The 25,738-nt window shown below is 39.9% G+C and overlaps 1 protein-coding gene across 1 annotated transcript in view; it reads right to left on the bottom strand.

Annotated features, from left to right (window-relative positions):
* Window positions 1-25,738, bottom strand: part of LOC126092248 (integrator complex subunit 8) — a 172,104-nt gene that overhangs the window by 111,070 nt on the left and 35,296 nt on the right. The window contains 3 exon segments of the mRNA XM_049907758.1: window positions 5,581-5,835; window positions 10,527-10,745; window positions 10,747-10,759. Coding sequence (XP_049763715.1) covers window positions 5,581-5,835; window positions 10,527-10,745; window positions 10,747-10,759 — 487 coding nt within the window.

Raw genomic sequence — 25,738 nt, 5'->3', positions numbered from 1 at the left:
AAAAATAGCTGGTGCACTTGCCACACCAAAAGGCAACTGCTGATGTTGATAAAGCCCAAATGAGGTATTGAGGCATTTAGATTCCTCATTTACTGACAGGTGTGCATATGTCTCTGATAAGCCAATCTTATAAAAATTATGGCCTCCCACTAATATCATTAACAGATCTTCAGGGTGTGATTTTGTTAACAGCTTGTCAGGGCGTGACAAGGGGTTGGTGCATTAATAGATTTTTGAAAATCGTCACAGATACATAATTTATCGGTATATTTCTTGATATCACTAGTGGTGCTGACCATTCACTGGAAGAAAGAGGTTGAAGAACATCAAGGGGGTAGGCAGACTGTTTCATCATAATATTCTGTTGCACAATCCAGTCCTAGAGAAAATAGAGAGGAAATTTCAGTGCAGAGAGCATCTAACTGTTGATATGGAACTTGGTCAGAAACCAAATGCACTTCATCATCAATGGAGAATCCACACAGTTTAAAAGTGCCCAAACCAAACAGATTTTCAATGTAAGCATTGTCCACAACTAGGAATGTTAATGAATGAACCACAGCCTTGTAAGTCACAGATGCAGAAGACTGTCCAAGAATGAGAATCTATTGTTTGTTGTAAGTCACTAGCCTCCATGACACTGTAGTCAGAGGAGGAGAACCGAAGTCCACACAAGTCTCGAGAGTTCACTAACGTTGCTGCTGCACCCATGTCCATCTGCATTCTCAATGACATGTTAAACACACGCACTTCAATGCATAACTTGCTTTGAGACACCGTCACTGCTGACATGCTGTTCGCATCCATCTTTCTGTTCCACGTTTGAAAAGGAGTTAAATACAGTAGCAATGTGTTCTGTCTTATGGGACCCATTACACATTGCCCAGTGCTTGGACACGCAGTACATTTGTGCTGAATGGAGCATATGCACATGAAGGCAGCTCAAGGCTGTCACTGTTGTGACATGGACTGATGATGTCATGAACAGAACAATGATTACCTATACGATGATGGGACACCTGCTGGACTGCGGCTATACCATCTAGATTCCCTTGCAAATTGACTGATGGTTTTTTCAAGGATTGATTGCTCAAAGAATATGTTTCATGCTACCTAAATGAAAGATTTGTTGTTTGGTGTGTAAAGATATTATGACTCCAAGCAGCGAATACCAGGAGGAAGTGGAACTAATCAAGTAAACAAGTAAAATATAAACTTAAATTTTTATTTGGAATAATAACAGCAGCAGAGTCAAATTAGCTATGAAATCTCTTCCTCATAATAAGTTATGAAGCAGCAAACCTCGGATTACAGAAAATTTACAATTTTGCATTTTGGGGAGTTGATTTCTGAAAACGGAACAGCATATCAGTATGCAATGACAGTGCCATGGTCACGTAGCTTGTTACTGCAGAGAGTGTACAGGAAAAAACTAAAAACCCTGCACATCAAAAGATCTCAACCATTGTTAAATTGGAACATGACAACTGACATATGAAAAAGAAAACAACTGTCATTAAAGGCTAGTTTCTGTGAATTCTGCTCACAGATGCCAAGAAAGAAGATCTTTGAGATGTGAAAATACAGATCTTCACAATCAAATATGTAGATGGCACAACATGGTGAACTTCAGCATATAGCCTTCAATAAAGATGAATGTCTATTATAGCAAAATTAATCCAATGAATGGCAGTACAATTTCAAGTAACTATACAGCCAGGAGTACAGTTCATCAACCAGCAAGAGCTTTCACTGACTATCTCCATGTCACTTGTTCCAAACAAAAGGGTGAAAGTTGGAAAGATGAAAGTTGGAAAGATGTGTAAGACTGTAATGATACCAATGAGAAATATGATAAGTTTATGGCTACATTCAAACATCGTTTTTGAAATGGCTTTCCCCAAGACAATAACTATGTTTAACTGTACTGAAAAAACAAACACAAGGATAACGAAAGTGATAAGGATATCATATCACAATAAAAGGAGATTGTATGAGTACTGCAAGCAAAATACTAATCCTGACTTTGTTACATATTTCAAAAGATACAAAAGAATACTAACATGAGTTATTTAAAAAAAAAAAAAAAACTAGAAAATGACAAAATATTGTGTAATTCCAAGAACAAAACTAAAGCAACCTGACAAATTATAAAGGAAAGAAACGGACACCAGGCCTGTTAATCACAGTAATATAGAGCTGATTATAAATAAAAATAAACTAACTGGCCCCAAACATGTGGCCAGTGCTTTCAACAATTATTTCTCTAGTATAGTACAGCTGTTAATAAAATCACACCTTTACAAACGGCCAGCCAGTCACTCAGATCAAAAAGTCATCGAAACACATTATTCTTGTATCCAGCAACACCTGAGGAACTGTCAAGAATTCTAAAAGAATTATCTAATAAATATTCAGTGGGTGTTGAGATACCAGATGCCATTATTACAGTTAGTGCAACATTTATTGTTGAACCACCAACAGAAATAGTAAATTCATCTTTTGATAGTGGTTTGTTTCCAAATAATCTAAAAACTGCAAAAGTAACACCTTTGCATAAGAAGAGTGCAAAAAGTGATATTGCTACTATAGGCCAGTTTCAGTATTGTCAGGCTTCAGAAATATTATGGAATAAATGTTCCTTAGAAGATTAACAGTTTTCTTAAATAAAGAGAGGCTGCTAAGTGACTCCCAGCATGGGTTCAGAGCTGGAAAGTCAACTCACACAGCAAATTTTGCCTTCTTAAATGAAGTATTAAAAGCAGTGGATGATAAGCAACATGTATCTTTGATATTTCTGGATCTAAGTAAAACCTTTGATGTTACTGATCATTGCATTCTCTTGCATAAATGAAGTAATTATGGAATTAGAGGCCAGTTTGAAATGTGGCTCCAGTTGTACCTCAGTAATCATCAGCAGATTACAGTAATAAAACACAAAGATAGTGAAACACAAAAAATTTCTAGGTTTTACAGCAATGAGGAGAAAAATCAAGTATGAAATCCCACAAGGGTCAGTTCTGGGACATGTCCTATTTCTGTTGTATATAAATGACTTGTCTAGTAAAATACATGCTGGAACCACTGTACTCTTTGCAGATGACACTAATATTCTACTAAATCACAGAATAAGAAAAATCAGCAGGGGACTGCAACATTAGTTATGCATGCCTTTATGCACTGGTTCAGGACCAAAACGCTCATCATAAATTCTGAAAAAACTGTGGCAATTACCTTCCACACCACACAAAACCATCCATCCTGAAAACTCTGTTTTCACTATCAAAGGAAAAAACTATGTCGAAGGTCAGACATACAAAATGTCTAGGCAGTCATGTTCGGGCAGATCTGACGTGGGCGGTGCAGCTAAACAATTTAAATAAGAAACTGAATTCACCACCATAAGCTGTTAGGATCTTCACTCAGAATACAAGCTGCTCATCAGGGCTGACTGTATACCATCATAGTATACAGTCGCTACTTATGTACGGAATAATTTTTCCCACAAATTCTACAAAAAACACTTAAAATACAGAAAAAGATTGTCAGGAAGATAAAAAAGCTAAATGCAGGGATTCCTGTACATCCCTTTTTAAAACTCAAAATATTACCACTGCCTTGCTTGTATACAGGGTGATTCACGAAGATATGCGAATTTTAATATGTTATTCTACAAGTAAAACTAATAAAAGATTTTGCCTGAAATTTAGCAACTTCACTAATATGAAGTCATCGCAAAACTGTACGAGGTTAAAGATAGGCACAATTTCCATTTATTTTGTTGTTATTGGTCTGGCAAATCTAATAAAACATGTCCCAGAGGTGTATCTGCAATAGTTTTCCAGAATATCTAGAGAAGCAGTAATCAGCAGTTACAAAAATACATTTTATTTACTGATGAGGCACAGTTTACTCGAGATGGTATAAACAATTTACATAACGAGCACTTACGGTCTGAAGCAAACCCACATGCAACAGTGCAATGAAATTACCAGCAGTGATTTAGCATAAATGTGTGGTGTGATATAATCAACACACACTTCACTGGACCATTCATTTTCCTAGGACATCTAACTGGCAAGATGTACTAACAATTACTTCAAGAAGAAATGCCCCACTTGCTCAAAGATGTTCCACTTGCTACGCAGTGCAAAGTATTTTCAACATGCCTGGTGAAATCTTTGTGCCATTGTCTGGAATTTAAGTAATCTGGGCCAAGTAGTTAATAAATAAAAAATTTTACAAAGTTATGTCTTTGCTTCTCTGGATGTTCACGAAAACTACAGTGGATACACGCCTGGGACATGTTTTATTAGATTCACCAGATCAATAACAACAAAACAAATGGAAATCATGCTTTGCTTTAAGCTCGCAGTTTTGCAATGGCTTCATATTAGTGAAGTTGCTAAATTTCAGGCAAAATCTTATTAGCTCTAGCTCTGTAACTAAACACTTGTGGACATATGTTAATATGAACTTTTTTCTTTAGTTTTACTTATAGAACAACATATAAAAATATTTTCATATCTTTGTGAATCACGCTGTATATACAAAATACTAATTTTCACAAAAGGGAGCATCTTAAAAAAAGGAAAATCTCTTCAGACACAACTATGACATACACACATATGAAACTACGCAGAAGATGAACCTATACATGAACACAGCAAATGCGAACTTATGCAAAAGAGGAGTGTATCATACTGGAGCTATGTTATATAACCATTTGCCTTCTTACCTACAATGCATACCAATATTAAAGGCATTTAAAATAAAGTTAAAATAGTTCTTGCTTGACTACTGCTTTTATTCTTTGTCTGAATTTATGGAACATCGCAATAAGTATACCTCATTTACCAAATTTTACTAATTGTCAATTTTTCATAATACAATTTACATTGTGCTTATCATGTCATCTCACTTAATAACTGCTATTATCACATGTAGAAGCTAGTAGTACACCAACCTACATTATTATGCATTGTGATTATGTCAACAATGTAGTCAAAATGACTACTGTATTGTACATTAACTATGTTTACCACTGTCCTGCATCACATGTACAAACAATGTACTAAAATGATTCTTGGACAAATAAACAATAAACAGTCATGGAAAACTATGATTTAAGCAAGAAAATTATTTAGCTCAAAGTCACTGACAAAACATATGTGGAATCTCGTGGGAGGAATATTAATCATTCCACAGCAATGATATCAGCATTATTGTCATGCAGAACTTTCTGAACGTTTCCACAAATTCTAGATGTAAAGATCAGATGAAAGTAATTGCATAATAAAAATAATATCATGAATGTAGCTGCCTCCCACTGCAGTATCACTAATTGGCAGCCAGTAAAACCTTTTCTTTTCTTCATTTTTTTTGGGGGGGGAGGGGGGGAGGAGATATAAAGCACCTTCTGGAAAAAAGGCCACTGCCACAACATTACAATATGCCACAAACAAGATAAGAAGCAGCTTTACTATCTTTTGTATCACACTGTCTCTCTTCAGTGCCACTTCCCCAACCCACCCACTACCACAGTGTAATGCAAACATGTGTCAGTATAGAAATACTTACTGTATATTGATCACGTATTGAACGATGCAGCTGGTGAAGCAAATCTGACTGAGGAGAAACAGTTGGTACATGTACACGGATCATTTCACAAGCATTGCTGTATCCCTTAATTTGCGCTGCTGTTGCTGTGCAGTATATCAGATTTGTTCCACAGGCAACCAACTTCTTGTGAAGAGCAGCAGCTTTTGATATATTATCTTGAACTGCATGGTAATCTTCGCGAAAGAAATGGTACTGTGCCAGATCAAAATGCAGCTGAAACAATTTTATACATTTTTGCAACAATCACAGGCAGAATCTATTATGATGATTATATGTGAAACATAAAAGATCAAATTTAATTTAATTTCAGTATCATTGAAGTAGGAAAGGTCTGGCAGAATGTAAATACTTTAGGTATAAAGGAGATCACACACCAAAAAGCAGAAGCATTGAGTCATCAACAGGAACACACAAACAATAATAAGCTACAAAAGAGTGCCCTCCTCATCACCCAATACCATTCTGGACTGGAACTACTGAAATAAATGCTTTACCAGGACTTTAACTAATTATCTATCACCAAGCCCTGGAATGAGAGACATCCTACCCAAGATCCCTCCCATCCCTCCTAAAGTGGTGGTCTGTCACCCATCAGGCCTCCGCAACATCCTAGTCCATATCTATGCCACTCCCAATACCAGCCCCTTGCCACAGGGATATATCCCTGTGGAACATCCAGGTGCAAGACATGCCCAATACATCAGCTCAGAACTTTCTGCTCCAGTCCTGTCACAGTACTATCCTACTCCATTAGAGGATGGGTCACCTGTGAAACCAGCCACATCATTTACCAACTCTGCTGCAATTACTGCATAGATTTTTCTGTAAATATTATAACCAACCAGCAGCCCACCAGAATGAGTGGCTACACCAAACTCTGATCACCCAGTGGAATAAAAAAATGGCTCTGAGCACTATGGGACTTCACATCTGAGGTCATCTAAGGACATTACACACATCCATGCCCGAGGCAGGATTTGAACCTGCGACCGTAACAGTCGCGCGGTTCCAGACTGAAGCACCTAGAACTGCTCGACCACCACGGCCAGCACCCAGTGGAACAACATACAACTGAGCACAACATGCTAAATTTCAATGGCTGCTCCATGAGCTGTGCCAGCTAGATCAGGGCAAAAAACCATTTTTACCTACCACCCATTTTTGTATCTCTGTCAGTTGTAAAATTTTTTAACAGCCCATCAATTCCATAGCAACAATGATTTGGGAAGTAGGTAAGTAACATTACAAAATTGATAAAGCAGAGTTACAACGAAGCATATAGTAATAACTACCTACCAAACACTTTACATCAACATTTTATGAAAACCCCTATCACTATCATGAAAGCTGGAATGCCCATTAGTGGGCATAAGGGACCAGGCTGATTACCACTGATCTAGATCCTTTTCTCCACCACCAACTTTTCTGAACTGTGGAGGTGAAGAGTTATCCTCGCAATACAGCCTTCACTCCCAGAATAATAATGGCCTTAATATCCAATAATGGACTGTCCTCACCCCCCCCCCCCCCTCCAACAGCTTCCCCTTCCTCTATCCTTTCACCCTCTTTCATTTTCCACATCAGCTTCACTGTGCACTGCTCCCCACTGGCTCCAACACCTGTGCATCACATGCCTAGCCTGTGTGCTTGGCACCACACCCTCCTGCATTCCTAACCAGCAAACTGGCTACCTATCTCCAGATTGCTAATGACCTACCTCTCACCTCTCTTTCCGTTAAAAATGGAAAGTGACGTGGACCTTGATCAAGCGTGCCTTCCTTTTAACTGTACGGTATATGTTACATTGCATTTAGGAACTTTTGGGTAATTGAACATTTATCAATAATTACAGACTTCTGTAGTTGTATATATACATTTGAATATAGCTGTATTGGGTTGATGTACTGGTGGATATTGTGTGGTATGACTCCTGTAGTTGATAGTATAGTCGGTATAATGTAAACTTTATCCTGATGCCACATGTCCTTGACTTCCTCAGCCAGTTGGATGTATTTTTCAATTTTTTCTCCTGTTTTCTTCTGTATATTTGTTGTATTGGGTATGGATATTACGATTAGTTGTGTTAATTTCTTCTTTTTATTGGTGAGTATGATATCAGGTTTGTTATGTGGTGTTGTTTTATCTGTTATAATGGTTCTGTTCCAGTATAATTTGTATTCATGGTGTAGTATGGTGGGAGTGGCGGACAGTGAAGTGTTGCAGTTTAGACGGAGGGCAGAGAGGAGGAGCTGAGGGGGGGGGAAGGGGTAAGTAGCGGAAAGGAGAGAAATAAAAAAACTGGGTGTGGTGGTGAAATGACGGCTGTCTAGTACTGGAATGGGAACAGGGAGGGGCTGGATGGGTGAGGACACTGACTAACAAAGGTTGAGGCCAGGAGGGTTACGGAAACGTAGGATGTACTGCAGGGCCTGCGCATTTCAGAAAAGCTGGTGTTGGTGGGAAGAATCCGTATGGCACAGGCTGTGAAGCAGTCACTGAGATGAGGGATATCTTGTTTGGCAGCGTGTTCAGCAACAGGGTGGTCCACTTGTTTCTTGGCCACAGTTTGTCGGTCCCCATTCATCCGGACAGACAGCTTATTGATTGTCATGCCTACATAGAATGCAGCACAGTGGATGCAGCTTAGCTTGTAAACCACATGACTGGTTTCACAGGTAGCCCTGCCTCTGATGAGATAGGTGATATTAGTGACCAGACTGGAGTAGGTGGTGGTAGGAGGGTGTATGGTACAGGTCTTGCATCTAGGTCTGTTACAGGGGTATGAGCCATAAGGTAAGGGACTGGGAGCAGGGGTTGTGTAAGAACAGACGAGTACATTGTGTAGGTTTGGTGGACGGCGGAATACCTCAGTAGGAGGGGTGGGAAGGATAGTGGGCAGGACATTTCTCATTTCAGGGCACAAAGAGAGGCAATTGAAACCCTGGCAGAGAATGTAATTCAGTTGCTCCAGTCCCTGATGGTAATGAGTTACGAGGAGAATGCTCCTCTGTGGCCGGACTGTGGGACTTTGGGATGCGTGGGAGACTGGAAAGATAAGGCACAGGAGATTTGTTTTTGTACAAGGATGGGAGGATAATTACTGTCAGTGAAGGCTTCAGTGAGACCCTTGGTATATTTTGAGAGGGACTGCTCGTCACTGCAGATGCGACAACCACAGGTGGCTACGCTGTACGGAAGGGACTTCTTGGTATAGAACGGGTGGCAGCTGTTGAATTGGAGGTATTGTTGGTGGTTAGTAGGTTTAATGGTTTGATGGTCCATATCAAACCTACTAACCATGAGTAATACCTCCACTTCGACAGCTGCCACCTGTTCTATACCAAAAAGTCCCTTCCGTACAGCATAGCACCTGTGGTTGTCACATCTGCAATGACGAGCAGTCCCTCTCAAAATATACCGAGAGTCTCACTGAAGCCTTCACTGACCATAATTACCCTCCCATCCTTGTACAAAAACAAATCTCCCACCACCTCCCAAAGTACCACAGAATGGCCACACAGGAGCATTCCCCTCGTAACACATTACCATCAGGGACTGGAGCAAATGAATTACATTCTCCGCCAGGGTTTCGATTACCTCTCGTCGTGCCCTGAAATGAGAAATGTCCTGCCCACTATCCTTCCCAACCCTCCTACACAATATACTCATCCATCCTTACACAACCCCTGCTCCCAATCCCTTACCTCATGGCTCATACCCCTTTAACAGACCTAGATGCAAGACCTTGTCACATGCGTCCTCCTACCAACACCTATTCCAGTTCGGTCACTAACATCACCTATCCCATCAAAGGCAGGGCTACCTGTGAAACCAGTCATGTGATTTACAAGCTAAGCTGCAACCACTGTGCTGCATTCTATGTAGGGATGACAACCAATAAGCTGTCTGTCCACATGAACGGCCACCGACAAACTGTGGCCTAAAAGCAAGTGGTCCACCCTGTTGCTGAACACACTGCCAAACATATCCCTCATCTCAATAACTGCTTCACAGCCTGTGCGATATGGATCCTTCCCACCAACACTAGCTTTTCTGAATTGCGCAGGTGGGAACTTTTCCTGCAATACATCCTATATTCCCATAACCCTCTTGGCCTCAACCTTCGTTAGTCAGTGTCCTCACCCATCCAGCCCCCTCCCTGTTCCCATTCCAGCACTACACTGCCGTCATTTCACCGCTACACTCAGTCTTTTAATTACTTTTTATGCCTCTCCTTTCCACTACTTACCCCCTCCCCCGTCCGCACCTTTTCTCCTGTCCTCTGTCTAAACTGCAACACTTCACTGTCTGCCACTCCCACCATACTATCCCTCCCCCTCTCAGCCCCAGCCACCTCCTTACCCTCACCCAGTCACCACTCCCATCATGCACTGGTGCTGTTGTTCGCAGTGTGGTTTCAGCTCTCTGAGAGACTGCAGATGTGTGTGCAAGTTGCGTTTACGTGTGTGTGTGTGTGTGTGTGTGTGTGTGTGTGTGTACTGCTGACAAAGACCTTAATAGCCGAAAGCTATAACTGTGTGAATCTTTTTGTTGTGCCTATCACGACTCAGCATCTCTGCTATATGATGAGTACCAACTTTCCTTCTCTGGTATTGTTACATTCCATCCTGGATTTTTCATTGTTTGATGAATTATACTCTTTAATTTTCTTCCCCTCAAATTCTTGACACCACGTTTCATCTCATTCCAATTGCAGTGTTTAGCAGTTGCTGCACTTATCAACTTTATTTCGTTTATCCTAATTATATAGCACAGTTAACATTTTTTCACAACAAGATACTGGACATGAACTAACACCTGTTTGATTTTGTAACCTAGAGTGTTAATAATGACTACCCTAACTGTTTGACACCAAATGAGAAAAGTGTCATAAAGGGACTAACCTGGCAGTGAAACTCATCATCAGATATTGTGATACCCTCTGCCCAGTTCTGGCACACGCTTGTGCTATCTTCTGTAAGCACATTAAATGTCTCTGGAGTTGGTAGAAGTGGTGCAGGAATTGTGGTGAGACGATTCAGAACTGCTATACTATTGGCTGCCTGCTTCTCCAGGCTGTGCATGAGCTCATCTAACACATGTGGTGGCACATAATTGCTGTCCCTGCAGACCAGGGCTGAGAGAAGGAAAACAACACAATTATATTAATTTCAATACATACAGTAACTAGTCATTTCCTTTCACAAGCAAATAATCATACACTTTTCACAGAAACACAATTCACTTCTCTCTGAGTGTGAAAATAACACTAACCAAACAAGAAAAGCATGCTTTGAAGCAGTGATTGTTCATTTGCCTCTTTATTGTTATGGTGTACAGAATTTTGAGTATTTTTTTCTTTAAAAAAAGAGCAGTATAGTGATAGTTTATTAGTTATACAGTAGACAGAGTAGATTTCTACTATTTGCTTGTCCTCTGTTAATGTGTACTTTGATTCTCTCAACATTCCTGATGGATCTCTTTTTTAATGGGAACTTTTGTTCACAATGAATGAATGAATGTGTGAGTGAACGAATGGATGAATGTTTTGTCATGAAACCATAAAAACTGTACATAGCATATAATATGATTAGTGATATCAAACATGAGACTGTTCACAAAATTTAATCACTTGCAGCCATGGCACCATCAAATATCAGGCACAAAGCAGCCAATGAAACAGAGAGGAAAAAAGCAGCAATCCAACCCATGGCACTTACTGTGTAACCAATAAACAGTTCCAACTTGTGTTAAAACAAGTAAGAGTTTCAACCAATGGATAGTACCTCTGGAGGGCCGACCTGAGACATGCCGCCTACTTTATGGTTAGACATTCTGCCAATTACAAATATTCACCCCAAAGGGGAAATCATACAATACATGGACAGCACTAAATAGATTAAGAACAGAAGTGCAAAATATAAAGTAAACATGATTAAGTGAGGTTACTCTGAAGATGAGCAGTGTGAATGCGGAGAAACACACACAATTCAACATTTGCTCATGTGCCCAAGGATGGAGTTTATTTTCACAGTGGAAGATCTCTTTTTATCCAGTGACAAGGCTATTAAAGCTGTAGAGTTTTAGAAGAATAGAGTTTAGATATTCTTGCCCGGACACAGAAAGTAATGTAAATATATATTATTTTCTTAGATATAATCAACCTATCATCTATTTCTCTCAAACTTGTTATAAAGAGTATATCAAGATGTTTCATATATTGTTTAACTGAAATGAAATTACTGTACCTGTGTCATAATGTCATTAATATAAACTTTTCTTCTGTGAGCAGCAGGAGCTGCAAACAAAGGTACACCTGTGATTACATAATGTCTAAGGTTGTGCCATCATGTGGTTCAGTACACATTCAGAATGTGCAAGTTCATTTATCAAGAAATTAGAAGTTGCTGAAATCTAATTTTCTATACATCATTTTCCGCCTCTATAGATGCAATAAATTTGGTTAAAAAGAACATTTTTAATTAATGCATTCTGTGTGTCTACTAGATTGGGCAATTCACCATAAGAATGGAATATTAACAGATACAGTAACTATTGTGACATAATCAACAAAAGTAATGACATCTTCATCAGCCTCAAGGCAAACTGGAAGTTTTATGCCATTACAAAGACAATTTCGACTGCAATGAAATTATGTATTTATTGCATTGTTAGATACTGTGCAATACTGCAAGTCAAATGTGAACCATGTCTGCATGTAGCTTTATTTATATGTTTTTTGTAGTGGTCATTCCGTATGCTATTAGTTTGAATGGTTGAATTAAAACGCTGTAACACTGGGAAGTTACTTGTTTGGACAGATTACCATCAATGTAAATTCATATGAAGTTGACAACCGGTTATGAGTAGTCTGTTCCTTCATTCACAGCACTTAAGAAATGTGTGACAGAATTCAAATGTAGCAATACTTCTCTTGCAGATGGTTCATGCAAACAATGTCACAAAACTGCAACCATAGACAAAAGTATCAAGAACATATATAATACTGTATTGGGTGATAAGGGAATGGAGGTGCAAGAAATAGTTGAAACTATGAATGTATCAGAAAGAATATAATATAATTTACATGAAGAATTACGTCTGAGGAAGCACGGTGCATGATGAATGCCACATTTTTCTTATCAGAATAAAATGTGAGTGCAAAATTCTCTGCAATATTTGGGCCATTTTAAAAGGAACATTACTGATTTTGTCAAAGCAAAACAAAAACAGAGAATATCTTGGTCAAACAATGGAAAATCCAGGATGGAATATACCAATACCAGAGAAGGAAAGTTGCTACTCACCATATAGCAGAGATGCTGAGTCACAATAGCCACAGTAAAAAGATTCACACAATTATAGCTTTCAGCCATTAAGGCCTTTGTCAGCAGTAAACACACACACACACGTAAATGCAACTTGCACATACGTCTCCAGTCTCCGAGAGCTGAAACCACATTGTGAGCAGCAGCACCAGTGCATGATGGGAGTGGCAAATGGGTGGGGGTAAGGAGGAGGCTGGGGCGGGGAGGGGGAGGGATAGTATGGTGGGAGTGGCGGACAGTGAAGTGTTGCAGTTTAGATGGAGGGCAGGAGAGAAGGTGCTGAGGGGGGGGGGGGGGGGGGGGGGGGGACTGGGTAAGTAGCGGAAAGGAGAGAAATAAAAAGAAATTAAAAGACTGCATGTAGCAGTGAAATGACGGCTGTGTAGTGCTGGAATGGGAACAGGAAGGGGCTGGATGGGTGAGGACAGTGACTAATGAAGGTTGAGGCCAGGAGGGTTACGGGAATGTAGGATGTATTGCATGGAAAGTTCCCACCTGCGCAATTCAGAAAAGCTGGTATTGGTGGGAAGGATCCATATGGCACAGTCTGTGAAGCAGTCATTGAAATGAGGGATATAATGTTTGGCAGCATGTTCAGCAACAGGGTGGTCCACTTGTTGTTTGACCACAGTTTGTCGGTGGTCGTTCATGTGGACAGACAGCTTGTTGGTTGTCATGCCTACATAGAATGCAGCACAGTGGATGCAGCTTAGCTTGTAAATCACATGACTGGTTTCATAGGTAGCCCTGCCTTTGATGGGATAGGTGATGTTAGTGACCGAACTGGAATAGGTGTTGGTAGGAGGACGCATGGGACAAGGTCTTGCATCTAGGTCTATTACAGGGGTATGAGCCATGAGGTAAGGGATTGGGAGCAGGGGTTGTGTAAGGATGGACGAATATATTGTTTAGGTTCGGTGGACAGCGGAATACCATGGTAGGAGGGGTGGGAAGGATAGTGAGCAGAACATTTCTCATTTCAGGACACGACGAGAGGTAATCGTAACCCTGACTTTGGGAGGTGGTGGGAGTTTGGAAAGATAAGGCACGGCAGATTTGTGGGAGGATAATTACGGTCAGTGAAGACTTCAGTGAGACCCTCAGTATATTTTGAGAGGGACTGCTCGTCACTGCAGATGTGACGAACACGGGTGGCTAGGCTGTACAGAAGGGACTTCTTGGTATGGAATGGCTGCCAGCTGTCGAAGTGCAAGTACTGCCGGTGGTTAGTAGGTTTGATATGGACAGAGGTACTGATGTAGCCATCTCTGAGGTGAAGGTCAACATCGAGGAAGGTGTCTTGTTGGGTTGAGTAGGACAAGGTGAAGCAAATGGGGGAGAAGTTGTTGAGGTTCTGGAGGAATGTAAATAGGGTGTCCTCACCTTCAATCCAGATAGGAAAGATGTCATCAATGAATCTGAACCAGGTGAGGGGTTTAGGATTCTGGGTTTTAAGGAAGGATTCCTCTAGATGGCCCATGAACAGGTTAGCATAGGATGATGCCATGCGGGTGGCCATAGCAGTACTGCGTATTTGTTTGTAGGTAATGTCTTCAAAGGAGAAGTAATTCTCAGTGAGGATATAGTTGTTCATGGAGACTAGGTAGGAGGTTGTTGGTTTGGAATCCATAGGGCGTCTGGAAAGGTAGTGTTCAATAGCATTAAGTCCATGGGCATTAGGAATGTTACTGTACAGGGAGGTGGCATCAATAGTGACGATGAGGGCACCGTGTGGTAAAGGGACAGGAACTGTGGAGAGTCGGTCGAGGAAATGGTTGGTATCTTATATATACGAGGATAGGGTCCGGGTAATAGGTTGAAGGTTTTGGTCTACAAGAGCAGAGATTCTCTCAGTGGGGGCACAGTAACCAGCCACCACGGGGCATCCTGAGTGGTTCCAGGTGCTGTCTGTGGCTGACACTGTCGCTGAGCCGGATGCTGTTGCCTGTCCTGTTTCAGAGGAAACCACTCATCCTGCAATATCCGGGCAATCGCAGAGGGTGGGACTATGGGTAGTTGGGAGCTCCAACGTTAGGTCCGTTATGGGGCCCCTTAGGGACTTGGCTGACAAGGAGGGTAAGAAAACCAATGTGCACTCCGTGTGCATACCAGGTGGAGTCATTCCAGATGTGGAAAGGGTCCTCCCGGATGCTATGAAGAGCACAGGGTGCTGCCAACTGCAGGTGGTTGCTCACGTCGGTACCAATGATGTGTGTCGCTTTGGATCAGAAGAGATTCTCTCTGGTTTCAAGTGGTTAACAGAAGTGGTAAAGGCTGCCAGTCTTGCTTGCAAGATGAAAGCAGAGCTGACCATTTGCAGCATTGTCGACAGGACTGATTGCGGACATCTGGTACAGACCCAAGTGGAGGGTCTAAATCATAGACTCAAGACGGTTCTGCAACCGTGTAGGCTGCAGATTCCTTGACTTGCACTAAAGGGTGGTTGAGTTTCGGATACCGCTGAATAGGTCAGGTGTCCACTATACGCAGGAGGCGGCTACATGGGTAGCAGGGGCTGTTTGGCGTGAACTGGGCGGTTTTTTAGGTTAGAGGGTCTCGGGAAAACACAAGATGGGCTTCAGTCATAAAGGGTGCAGACTGAACACAGGAAGAACATAGATACAGGAACCATTGGTATAACAGTTGTAAATTGTCATAGCTGTGTTGGGAAAGTACCAGAGCTCCAAGCGCTAATGGAAAGCAATGATGCTCAAATTGTTATAGGCACTGAAAGCTGGCTAAAGCCGGATATAAGCTCAGCCGAAATTTTTGCGAAGAACCTAATGGTGTTCCGAAAAGATAGGCTAAACATGGTTGGCAGTGGCGTGTTTGTTGCTGTTAGAAGTAGTTTAACTTGTCGCAAAATTGAAGTAGATACTTCCTGTGAGTTAGTATGGGCAGAGGTCACTGTTGGCAACCGGAATAAAATAATAATTGGATCCTTTTACCGACCTCCCAGTTCAGATGATACAGTTGCTGAAAGGTTCAAAGAAAACTTGAGTTTGATTTCAAACACATACCCAGCTCATACGATAATAGCTGGTGGTGACTAATTTACCCTCGATATGTTGGCGAAAATACATGTTTGATTCCAGAGGTATGCACAAAATATCATCTGAAATCGTGTTAAACGCATTCTCTGAAAATTATCTCGAGCAGTTAGTTCATGAGCCCACGCGAATAGTAAATGGTTGTGAAAAAACACTTGACCTCTTAGCAACAAAGAATCCTGAGTTAATAATCAGCATCAAAACCAATATAGGGATTAGTGAACACAGGGTTGCCATAGCGAGATTGAATACTGTAGTCCCCAAATCCTCGAAAAATAATCGAAAAACATACCTATTCAAAAAAGCAGATAAAAATTCACTTGACGCCTCCCTGAGAGACAATCTCCACTCATTCCAAATTAATGATATAACTGTAGACCAGATGTGGCTTAAATTCAAAGAAATAGTATCGGCAGCAATTGAGAGGATTATACCAAATAAACTAATAAACGATGGAGCTGATCCTCCTTGGTACACAAAACAGGTTAGAACATTGTTGCACAAACAACGAAACAATCATGCCAAATTTAAACAGATGCAAAATCCCCAACATTGGCGATCCTCTACAGAAGCTCGAAACTTAGCGTGGAATTCAATGTGAGACACTGATAACAGTTTCCACAACGAAACTTTGTCTCGAAATCTGGCAGAAAATCCAAAGAGATTCTGGTTGTATGTGAAGTATGTTAGTGGCAAGAAACAATCAATGCCTTCTCTCCTCAATGACAATGGAGATACTATCGAAGACAGTGCTGCCAAAGCAGATTTACTAGACACAGCCTTCCGAAATGCCTTCACAAAAGAAGACAAACTAAATATTACAGAATTTGAATCGAGAACAGCTGCCAACATGAGTAACGTAGAAGTAAATATCCTCGGAGTAGTGAAGCAACTCAAGGTTCCTTTCGGAGTATGCTGATGCATTAGCTCCGTACTTAACAATCATATACAACCATTCGCTCGATGAAAGATCCGTGCCCAAAGACTGGAAAGTTGCACAGGTCACACCCATATTCAAGAAAGGTAGTAGGAGTAATCCACTAAATTACAGGCCCATATAGTTAATGTTGATATGCAGCAGGATTTTAGAACATATATTGTTTTCAAACATCATGAATTACCTCGAAGGAAATGGTCTATTGACACCCAGTCAACATGGGCTTGGAAAACATCGTTCCTGTGAAACACAACTAGCTCTTTATTCACATGAAGTGCTGAGTGCTATTGACAAGGGATTTCAGATCGATTCCGTATTCCTGGATTTCTGGAAGGCTTTGACACGGTACCACACAAACCTGCTTATGGAATATCATCTCAGTTATGTGACTGGATTTGCAATTTCCTGTCAGAGGGGTCACAGTTTGTAGTAAATGATGGAAAATCATTGAGTAAAACAGAAGTGATTTTAGGCGTTCCCCAGGGCAGTGTTATAGGCCCTTTGCTGTTCCTTATGAAAGGAACGATTTGGGAGACAATCTGAGCAGCCGTCTTCGGTTGTTTGCAGATGACACTGTCGTTTATCGACTAATAAACTCATCAGAAGATCAAAACAAAATGCAAAACGATTTAGAAAAATTATCTGAATCGTGCGAAAAGTGGCAGTTGACCCTAAATAACGAGAAGGGTGAGGTCATCCACACGAGTGCTAAAAGGAATTCATTAAACTTTGGTTACACGAAAAATCAGTCTAATCTAAAAGTCGTAAATTCAACTAAATACCTACGTATTACAATTATGAACAACTTAAATTGGAAAGAACACATAGAAAATGTTGTGGGGAAGGCTAACCAAAGGCTGCATTTTACTGGCAGGGCACTTAGAAAATGTAACAGACCTACTAAGGAGACTGCCTACACTACACTTGCCTGTCCTCTTTTAGAATACTGCTGTAAGGTGTGGGATCCTTACCAGGTAGGACTGACGGAGTACATCGAAAAAGTTCAAAGAAAGGCAGCACGTTTTGTATTATCGCGAAATATGGGAGAGAGTGTCACAGAAATGATACAGGATTTGGGCTGGAAATCATTAAAAGAAAGGCGTTTTTCATTGCGACAGAATCGCCTCATGAAATTCCAATCACCAACTTTCTCCTCCGAATGCGAAAATATTTTGTTGACACTGACCTACATAGAGCGGAACGATCACCACGATAAAATAAGGGAAATCAGAGCTTGTACAGAAAGATATAGGTGTTCATTCTTTTCGTGCGCTATACGAGATTGGAGTAATAGAGAATTGTGAAGGTGGTACTGCTGAATACTGAAGCCACTAAAGGTATTAATTAGTCAGTCGTCTGGTAATCTCTTAGCTCCTTCCTTATCCGAATCCAAGAAATACGTTTCATTCCTGGAACTGTCATTTGCTATATTGAATCCACATTTTCCGCTCTCCTTTTATCATGTGCCATTCTATATCCTGCCAGCATTCAGCGGTGACATACAAAAGAGCTGTGTGCATGAGTTCCAGTTCATCTGGCAGGTTAACATCCTTGTTATTTCTCGTGACAAATCCCTTAACTTGGCTCCAGACCAGTTTTGTTGTGTTCATATTGTAATGGTACGGTGGCAAATGTACAAGTTCAGCACCTGTTTGGTGTGTTCAATGCTGTGAAAATGATTGTTTTTTCTATTACACTTATCACTCTGGTTCGTGTGAGACTACATCTGTGGTATAAAAGAATGGACAAAGTACAAATAAAGAGTATTTAAAGAATTTATATTTGAAATGAAAACAGGTATTTCATGTGCAATATTTAATTAGAAACAAGAAGTTAGGCATCATTCATAAAAAATGATATGTTTTACAATTACAAGATGTTGGTATTTTGAAGATAAAAAAGGGGGGAGGAGGGGAGGGAGGAAGACCAAGGTGGGACTTGAACCAGCAATGCATGAACTGTACTAGTTTATAAATCTACAACACTATCGATTGTGCTATACATCAAATGTGTATTTGTATCAAATACAGTCCCTCACAAAACTTCACAGCCTTTTTTTTTTGTGAATTTTTGAAAAACATTAAGAACAACCTATTTCTTGGCACTTCCTCATCATGTTCCACATGCATGTTTCACTACAGAGCAAAAAGCCGCCTCTGCCATTTTCATACTGTGTGTAAACAGCGCGACAATCAGATCACAACAGTACAGAGATGGAGACTACATGATTTTTGAAACAAAAACTAAACAGACAAGTGTGATTTTAAAAAAGTTGATGATTGTTAATAAATTAGGATATCTTACAGTTTCATTTAATGTAACTTAGTAATAAGATATCTAATACATAAGTAGGAACTACTTCCAAGAGCGTACCAACACCAGTGGATGTATGCTACAGCTTCTGACCGATCATCATGTTTGTGTTTGTTTACATCAGGTTTATTCTTATGATGAACAGAGTATAGAGATTCTTAGAATATCCACCGTAGTTGGCACATTTGGCAGTTTTTGTCTTATATGTCTACCCATATCTAAAGAAATTAGTCACTGGAAATCATTTTGATTGTAATGAAGGGGTAATGGCACCCACAGATGATTATTTAACAGCTCTTCTAGATTTGCTCTTCAGGGATGGACTCTTCTCATTAGAAAATAGTGGATGGAGTACATAGACTACACTGAAAACAACTGCGTTAAAATACAGTTATTCATTGTTAGACTCGCAACTTTTCATCTTGATATTGTACATATGAAACCATATACAACAGAAGCTGTCAATTATAAGAAAGCACCACAATGAGCAGCTCACATTTCTGGCACGTTGTTATTAACATGCTTTCCTAGAATACTCTATAACTGGAGTCAAGTCTTCTATTAGGATTAGTAATCAGTAATTTATTTATTCAAGTATCATATTAAAATGATGTAGGATCTGTCAGCTTAATATAATAAAAACATGGGTCATATGAATACTTACATGTGTTTAATGAGGACAGGACTGGCTCTTAAATGTTTACTAGTTTTCAACCTGCCATGTAACTCAAGAATCTTACACTTGATTCAGTGAACTACCAATTTATTTTGAAGCTGGACATCTGTTGTTGATGCAGGTATGCAACACTACAGCAACAGTTAATATAATTTTGAAAAAGCTTTTATTTATGTTTTAAGCATAAGCACAATTTTCATAAAGATAAGACTTACATAGCGCAGAACCTCTTTTCATTACACATCAATATCAGCTTTAAGTTTTATGGAGCCCCTTGTCCGAAACTTGGAAAAAAATAATTAAATAATAAATATTCAAGCTCACACTGTACTTAAGTTTGAATGGGCTGCCATGAAACAAACAGCAGGTGATCAACAATGCTCTTGTCATGATTCATGGTTGCTGCCACTATTTTTATTTACTTTTCCGCCGTCCACCCAACCTTCGTAACCTCTTAGTTCATCCCTATGAAATCCCCAAACCACCTTCCCTACCCTCTGGCTCCTACCCCTGTAACCGTCCCCGGTGTAAAACCTGTCCCATGCACCCTCCCACCACCACCTATTCCAGTCCTGTAACCCAGAAGGTGTACACGATCAAAGGCAGAGCCACGTGTGAAAGCACCCACGTGATTTACCAACTGACCTGCCTACACTGTGAAGTGTTCTATGTGGGAATGACCAGCAACAAACTGTCCATTCGCATGAATGGACACAGGCAGACAGTGTTTGTTGGTAATGAGGATCACCCTGTGGCTAAACATGCCTTGGTGCACGGCCAGCACATCTTGGCACAGTGTTACACCGTCCGGGTTATCTGGATACTTCCCACTAACACCAACCTGTCAGAACTCCGGAGATGGGAACTTGCCCTTCAGCATATCCTCTCTTCTCGCTATCCGCCAGGCCTCAATCTCCGCTAATTCCTAATTTCAATCTGCCGCCGCTCATACCTCACCTGTCTTTCAACATCATCTTTGCCTCTATACTTCCGTCCCGACTGACATCTCTGCTCAAACTCTTTGCCTTTACAAATGTCTGCTTGTGTCTTGTATGGATGGATGGATATGTGTGTGTGTGTGTGCGCGCGAGTGTATACCTGTCCTTTTTTCCCCCTAAGGTAAGTCTTTCCGCTCCCGGGATTGGAATGACTCCTTACCCTCTCCCTTAAAACCCATATCCTTTTGTCTTTCCTTCTCCTTCCCTCTTTCCTGACGAGGCAACCGTTGGTTGCGAAAGCTAGATTTTGTGTGTATGTTTGTGTTTGTTTGTGTGTCTATCGACCTGCCAGCGCTTCTGTTTGGTAAGTCTCATCATCTTTCTTTTTAAATATATTTTTATTTACTTTTTATTTTTTCTACAGTTCCCTATTGAGGATGGCATACAAAATTTTATAAACATTGTTTCTAAACCAAATGCTGAATAATATGGCATAATTCCTATTCCATTTAAATTGAGTTAATATGGCATAATTCCTACTCCATTTAAATTGTGTTTTCTCAGAATAACTATGAAATATCATGAAAACTGCATTAAATTTGAGTTCTAAATATGTTGCATACAAACCACTTTGAACTTAACAATATTATCTTCATTCTGAATTTTATTTGATAATAGTACTTTGCTTAGTTTCTGAGTTATGAGTCACAGAATTGCGTAATTTTATTAACCTGCAGTAACTTTGACCCATAAAAAGACCCGGAAGCATTTGTTTATCACAGCTCAAGTTTGTAAATAATATTAACTTCACATCAACTTTAGATGACAGAAAATTGAACACCCCCCCCCCCCAACCACCACCACCACCACCACTACCACCACCACTACCACCACCTCCCCAACAAATAATGCAAGGTATCCTGCTGTCCAAAGTGAAATGGAACAGCCCTTACTTGCAAAAAATTAGCTTAATGATATTAAAAATGAAATATACCGTACACATTTCATTTAGTCTCTGGAAAAACAAAGAAAAATTACTGATAAGAATTGCATTTCAGTAAACAAATCTATTTATTGGCCATGTTGATAAAATTACAGAAATTTTGGATTGTATAAATGCACAGTGACAGTCATTTACCCTGCAGCACACACAAAAACGGAAAAATACGAAGAATAAACAAAAATGGTATACCATATTCGCTCCACCAAAAGAGGTTATGCTGGCTTGTGTCAAATTTAAGTACCAAGGTAGAACATTATATACAATACACTCATCCACATGTGCCTGTAGTGGTTAGTCAGTGATCAACATTTCACATGGTCTCCATCTCTTTCTACTGCAACAGTTAATAATATTTAGCTCTTTCATATTTAGTGCTGAAGCTGAGGTCATCCGTTGGCCACTGTCAATGGCATTCAAAGAAAAGCAAATCCAGCACACACTGTACCTTGCCTACAAGATCGCCTGACCTCAATCCTACAAATTTTTCTGTCTGGGGTCATCTCCAAGGTGAAGTATGTAGCAGTCCAATAGGTATGGTTGAAAAACAGCAGAATCAAACTGTGCAATTTTGTCAAGATTTATGAGTGATCAAAGCGTGTTTAAAAGAATTCATCACTCACTGCAAAGACAATCACACTAGTGCATCTACATGGGAAGATTACAAAAAGTACGAATATGCAGTAAATTGTAACATGTATCATGCTAAAGCAGTGTTGTGTTCTTTGTTAAGGTAGGCAACCGGCAAAATTTGAGTCCACTTGTACAGGACTTAGTCGAAAAGTTTACTTTTAAAATATGTTTGAACTACTTAGGACAATGTTTCATATCGAAGTCAGTGGCAGTATCGATGTCAGTGGCAGCTCATTACAAAAAATTCGTAACTCTTATGAAAGTGGCTTTTTTGTGGACCTAGGTTTACTGGCACTTTTTTACTTCTATTACTGTACATTACACTGGTGTTATGTTTTATTATTAATAATCATACATCCTGAAGTCCCTTAGTACAGTGAACAGTACATCTCTTTGTGTTAGGCCTTATTTAGAAATATAGCTTCCTAACTGTTGTCCAAGACTGCATTTGCATATCAGTAAAATGAAATGAAATGTGTGTATAGCTTTATTGGTCAGGATATTTGGCCTCTTGGTGCAAGTCTTTATATTTAACACCACTACGGTGACTTGTGCATCGATGATGGAGAAATGATAATGAGGACAACAGATACACCCAGTCCAGAGCAGAGCTAATCCATCCTGGCCGGGATCAAACCCAAGACCCGGGATCAAGGGTGAGCAACGTTAACCATTTCTAAAGCCTCACACTGATTTCTTCAAAATGCTTTTTTCCTTTACCTCCTCTTCTTCTTCCTCGTTCAACTTAATTTTGGAAATTAAATTTCTTCAAGCTAAAAATGGAAAAAGACAGACAAAAAATAATAAGTCTCTTCTTTGTGATTCTGATAATTGCTCTGGTCCAGTAAATACAATCAGCATTCCCAGAGCATCATTGGTCCTCAATGAATTCCAACTTGTATAATTCATCAATGCAAACTAGGAGATAAGATTAAAAACTTTTGGAACCACTCAATATATTTTCTGCTGTATATTTGTCATATGATCCAATGTTGCTGCTGCAGATAAGACTGGTAGTGTAACATGTGCAGAGTAATTGTGGTAATTGCATAGTAAGTGAAATGAGCCATGTACCAAATATACAACCGGTGTTTTGTCTCTGGGATTACATGCCAGTCCAGTTAGAAAATGACATTCAAGTCAATGGTGTTAGGTCTTGTTCCAGTAACTAAAGCCAATTTCTTCCTATCTACAACCAAACTGCATTTTGACCTGAACAAACGAATCTGTGTGTGAGTAGGTATCCTTTAACTGACACTTTCTGCAGGGAGGATTTCAATTAAATAATATTACTAGTTCCTAAGATCCCATACAAAATGCATACCATAAGTTGAAGGAGTTTAATAATAAAGATAAGGTGATAAAGTGAGGCAGTATAGTTACAGTATAACGGAAAACGGTATATACTAAAAATAAATTTGTTTCCACATTAGTTTGTTTCCAGGTACATGTCTGTAGTCCCAGTACACACTCAAAACCCCACACAACAGTAGCGTAGCAAGCTGTTAGAGGAGGTAAAACAAACTAGCGCAACTTAGTGATAAAGAGGAGTATCATGCAATAATTTATTTTCATCAGCAGTGGTAATGTTGCTGTTGTTTCAGGCCAATTCAGATGGCTAAAGAAGTCATTTAGATCTGCTGGAGACAGATACAGCTTTTTCTGCTGTTGCCAAAAATTAACTACAGCACAATACTGCACTTTATAACTGGGCTGCATCAGATTTTTCTGGTCCCACTAACAGCGTGCTACAGGACTATGGTGGTGAGGGGTTCAGTAGTTACCAGGATGGCAAACAAATACCTGCAAACAAAAAAAAGTCAGTTTATTTTTTCGAGTTGATCGTTAAAAATTTACAACTACCCCTTTGCAGAAGTCTGTGCTCTGTTCACACCTGATAAAGGGAGACCATGTAAAAGCTTCTGCAGATGGCCATTTGAAGTACTGTACATGCTCTGTTTTGCTGCTGCTGCTGCTGCTGCTGCTCCTCCTCTTCCTCCTCCTCCTCCTCTCTGCAATAAGAGCAGCTATAGCCTGTTTGTAAGCTGAATAGCTAGCAATGCTTGTGGTGAAAGAAACAGACTTTTCTGAGAGAACACTATAACTGTTTAACTACAGGCACATCAAGAATCAGTTTCTTATGTAGCAGCACATGGCAGGTAACATAAATTCTATTCAATGTGCAGAAGAGTTTCAAAAATACTGCACAATGAAAAGCTTTGTATTGCAATGCTTATGTGACTATATCTCTTTGTTTTACTGTGTACTCTGTCGGTCAATAGCTTAACTGTTTGCACAAAGAGACTTGCGCTATTCTCTGTGGCATGCTTGCCATCTGGGCGACAGCAATTTAAATAATAGTGCATGGAGATGTCCTTTGCCTGCATTACAGAGTGCAAAGTGTTAAAGTAAGATTCCATACCCAAGTCAGCAATATGAATACAAAATAGCTATCATGATTAGGTATATGTGTAAGTAAGTGAATAAGATTGGAGAAGGTGTAAAACATGACTCCTGGTTTTTCTGATCGGAAAATAGCAACCTCTGATGTTTCACATCAACAGAAAAAGATTTGACAGGAAAATAGCAGCTTATGATGTTCCAGAGCAACAGAAAAGTAATTGGCGTGAAAATCGCAACATCCACCATGCAAACAGAGCAGAAATTATCTCTGAGGTAATAATCACAGACCCTGCGAAATCATCCGGAAAGAACTGAATGCAAATATCTGTCATCTAAAGCTGGAGGATTTAGTAACTAATTTCTGTATTCCATTCATCTACAGCTGGAGGATTTAGCTAATTTCTGTATTCCATATAAGTTCCCTGGGCGTGTCCAATTACTGCAATGCTACTAATTTAAAATGTGCATTGTAGGATGACTGGTATAAGTTTGTGAAACAGTCTGTACATACACTTGGCTCAAAGCTGGGTAGAGATGATGTGGACTTGCCTGCTTGCTCTTAAGTTTGCCTACGAACTATACTTCATCAACTTAATTGTTCTCACGAAGCTAAGCTTATATTGCTCCCTTCCTCCCATGAAAGAACAATCCTCAGCAGTAATGAGACTCTAATGCAGGTCATTTGCAAGGCAGTTAAACTCACTGATTGATCAGCTAGAGAGGCAGAGCGCTTTACCGAATGTAAACATGAAATATACGAGTTGTGAATAGAAGATTGATATTATCTTTGATTCATCAATGCTCAAACCAATACAGACCAAGAACAGTCAATCCAATA

The sequence above is a fragment of the Schistocerca cancellata genome, chromosome 7 (assembly GCF_023864275.1).
Source record: "Schistocerca cancellata isolate TAMUIC-IGC-003103 chromosome 7, iqSchCanc2.1, whole genome shotgun sequence".
Taxonomy (NCBI): Eukaryota; Metazoa; Arthropoda; class Insecta; order Orthoptera; family Acrididae; genus Schistocerca; species Schistocerca cancellata.
The sequence above is the reverse complement of the archived record's forward strand: the minus strand, read 5'-3'. Positions and strand labels throughout refer to the sequence as shown.